Consider the following 3876-nt stretch of genomic DNA (forward strand, 5'->3'; position numbering starts at 1 on the left):
AAAATAAAGTATTAGGCTAACTATTAATGTTATTTGCATCTTTTTATTAACGATGTTCCGAAAACCGATCGGCAAGAGAAGGATATTTGTCGGCCATATTTTTCCACCCTTCAGTTTGCTGAATAGAATTCAAATAATGAGTGATAAACTCAGTTGCTGCCTCTTCTAACTGCTTGGCATTATAAAGATCAGCCAAGACAAGAATGTTGCAGGCAGTTTCTACTTGCAGTTTGTGGCAAAATTGCTGTTCGCATAATGCTTTTAATCGTTCCAATGCATATTTGTCGGCAACGGCCAGTAGACTGGTAGTCATTTCTTTTAACTTGGGTACCGTATCAGTATAAATGAATCGGAGCATTTCTTCGACAACATTTGGATCCACGTCTTCGATTAAGATTACATTTTCGTTATTTTCCTTCATGTCGTGCTCGAACATTGCAGAAAAAACTGGAGAACTCGCTGCTAAAATTGCTTTGTGGGCATAACATTCTCTCTTATCGGATTGCGATGGATGGCCTACGCTCAAAATTACGTCGCTAAACTTTGGATTATTGAACAGAGTTTCTATTCTATGTGAAAGACGAAATTCTGGTACCATAACAGTTTCAAAACGTTTCTGACCGGACTCAGTTACCCAATGATCTGCTATGCGTATCTCACACCTAAAAGTTATTCTATCGAAACGAAACGAATCGTTATAACTAAATGGGTAAAATTCAATATAATCATTGCTTACTCCTGAAAAAAATTTACACGGGCCTTTTTTAACTCCACCGGATAATTCTCCTTTATCTTTTACCACGTAGATTGTATACGCTGCTATAACATAATACTTATCACTGGAAACTAAATTTAAAAACAAATTTAATATTTTATCTCTCGATGGAAAATCGCATTTAAAATATAACTTCCATTTTATTTTAGTATTCTCATCTGGAGAAAATATGGAGCTTTCGAAAATATTCTCGGCCATAGCGAAGGAAAGATTATTAATTGTCCATAGGTAGGTGACGTCCATGAATTTTAAATTTGTGCAATTCCAATGGCCTCGCTCGGGCGCATGCATTTTAGCGTGAGCATACGACATTTTTAGAGATTTTCTGTCGAAAATTTTATAATTTAGGACTTGAATATTTAAAAAATCTGTCCGGAAATTTCTTCTGCTAATCGTTAAACAAAAATATTAACTCTTCGATTTATAAAAAGATTTAAAACGAGAAGAGGAAAATTCATACTCACGTCAGCGCAGAAAGTTCGATTTAGATAAACGAATTATGCTGAAAATATAAAGAATAAGGGCGTAAGTTACGTCACATGTACCGTATGTTATTGTAAAGTATTGGCATTCTTTACAATAAACTAATGGCTATTTGCCAGCGGGTAAGTTCTAGGTCTACAAAGTTACTATACCTTTAATGTAATATTCCAACGGAAATACCAATGAATATATTCAATAGTTGATATATTTGAGTTTTTTCATGTGTTATTTCAAAACCTAAATAATGAAATGACGGATTTTATTTACTTATTCAAATATTACTTTTATCTATGTTAGATTTCCACACCCATTATCGGTGATAAGAAAGTCCACGGCGCCGCCATGGAGCGCAGATAATAACCAAGCTAGATAATAAAAAAATCGAACTAGAAAGATTAAACAACTTAAAATTCGAATGTAAAATGGAGGGAAAAACGAATAAAAAAAGCGAACGTGGACCTAAATAACAACTTCGAAGGGACTTCGGCTGGCCGGGAGAAGAAGTATGTTCCGATAATTCAGGGTCTGCGAAGCCAAAACTAAAGTCCTATGGCTGGAGGAGGGGCAGGGTGACGTTGATATGGTGGCCAACGAACAGCCCGGAGTCACGGGATCTCCTAAAAAAACCTTTTTTTTTTCTTTTTAGGACATTCAGTGCAAGAGTCCAAGACTGAATAGACGGCGGTCGGTACGTTTTCAAAATAATTGGACCTAGTTTTTTTTATCGTTAATTTTAATACACATAAATATTTTATTTATTTATTTTACATGAACGGTAAATCATTTTACGCTTTTCTGCTTCGATGGATGGCGCGATCGACGGATGATAGGATTCTGAATCAGTATACACACGCGAGAGATCGTAGAACTCCAACTCTAGATCACGATGAGTTTGGCCGATGCTGCTCTACGTGGTGCAATTCAAACTTTGAATGAGACCGTTGTGATCTTATCAGGTGTGTAGAGCATATCCTTAGGAGCAAAAAAGTCAAAGTAACCTTACCTCTACAAGCGACCCTTCGCGAGATACAGCTGCCCGAAATCAGGTCTAAGTTTGTATTGCGTTTTTAACTATTTACCCCACGCAATTACATAGGCTTTCAGTAGCCAGCCCACTTAACTTTTCCTGGAGTATTTGATGATATAGTTTTAGAAAGTGTGGAGGTTGCCCCTACCATGGTGCTGGATACCAGAGAACTCCGAAACTCGCGACTACACGCGGTCAATGCGAGCGATCACAAGCCTTGAGACGCAAATTTAAGACATTTCAAAAGACCATCTTTTAAAAAGCATGTCGTCCTTGATGCCGCTTTCATCTTTCTGGATTTTCTCTCATGCTACTAATTTCATTGATTCACGTTGTTGTTATATGCTTTCAAGTCAAAGCCGAGTCATATCAACCCCGTGAATAGCGGCATAAATACTTTAAAATCATTTGTTAGGTGGCATATTTTTCGCAGGCTTTTATCAGTTTCTACTAGTGATGTAACGAATATTCGGTTACTATTCGGTATTCGGCCTATTCGGCCTGTTTTTCACTATTCGGCCGAATACCGAATACCTAAAAACAGGAGTAATAAATAACAAAAACACAGTAAATTAATCATTTTGTTATTTAGATTTAATGTTATCGAGTTAGTGTTGTTTGTTTATATTTATAACTTGTAACATGCACAAAATAAAAAAGAAAATAATATTAGTCACTTGTATTCACAATTTATAATTACAAAGATCAGCACACGTACATTACACACCTATTCGTTCGAGAATCGTCGCACATCTGAGGGTCTAATCGTGCCTATCCTTCTTTTTAAGCGCTCGTCTTTGCTCTTCCCTTTCTCTTACCGCTCTAATCCATGTATGCCTGTGCATACATTATAATACGCGCTCACAATACTTTCGATTCGTCACTTTTCCGTCGTAGAGTTCCCATTTTACAATTACGTGACTCAGCCTGGTGATAACGGAGAAAAGAGACAGATAGGACGTCGGTATAAGTCACAGTTATGATTTCACAGATTCGAGACAGCTTGATAGCCCGAATGGCCCCAGGCTTTCGCCCGTGCACGCTAAGTGACTTTCATTACAAGCATTTAGCTTTCCGAAGTTTATGACAACAATTGTTTGGCATTGACGTGCGCGAATTTCGTGCCAATAAGCTGCCTCGACTTGTTCGATTATGTTATCAACTCAATTTCATATTATTTTCACATTTTCACTTCGCGGTCCTTCTCTGTTCCTTTTCCGTTATTTACAAGTGTAGGTCATTTGATATCATCATTTATCACATACTTTCATGACACTCTTGTCTGTCGGCTACAACTGCCAAGAATTAACGCGATTGGCGAAGCGTAGTNCCGAAGATTTTTAAGTGACTTTCCTCCCTCTGACGACCTTCCCGTCACCTGAATAGTCCGAATATCAAGATATCAAGACCTTGCCAAATATACCGAGTCCTTCCAGAAAATCCATCGAAACTTCCGAATCATCAATTTGACGTGTCGTCAATTAAAGTCCTCAACCCGATTGGGAACTAAGCGCATCCTCAGATCCTCTACAACAGGGGTGGCCAACCTTTTGCATACCATGCGCCAATTTTTTGACAGACGAGTTCAAAT

The 3876-nt window shown here is 37.8% G+C and overlaps 1 protein-coding gene across 2 annotated transcripts; it reads right to left on the minus strand.

Moving 5' to 3' along the window:
- Positions 1-14: 14 nt before the first annotated feature.
- Positions 15-1566, minus strand: LOC111615861 (speckle-type POZ protein B-like). 2 transcript variants are annotated; one of them, XM_023357295.1, is made up of 3 exons: positions 1411-1566; positions 1240-1277; positions 15-1160 (listed from the first exon to the last, which is right to left on the minus strand). In XM_023357295.1, the coding sequence occupies exon 3, from the start codon at positions 1085-1087 to the stop codon at positions 47-49; it is 1041 nt and encodes a 346-aa protein (XP_023213063.1). In that variant the 5' UTR covers positions 1088-1160; positions 1240-1277; positions 1411-1566; the 3' UTR covers positions 15-46. The 2 variants fall into 2 exon arrangements, with proteins under 2 accessions (XP_023213063.1, XP_023213064.1); XM_023357296.1 differs by having other exon boundaries at positions 15-1163.
- Positions 1567-3876: the final 2310 nt, after the last annotated feature.

This window comes from Centruroides sculpturatus, unplaced genomic scaffold (genome assembly GCF_000671375.1).
Source record: "Centruroides sculpturatus isolate CEXI.00-Female unplaced genomic scaffold, Cexi_2.0 scaffold2692, whole genome shotgun sequence".
Classification (NCBI taxonomy): Eukaryota; Metazoa; Arthropoda; class Arachnida; order Scorpiones; family Buthidae; genus Centruroides; species Centruroides sculpturatus.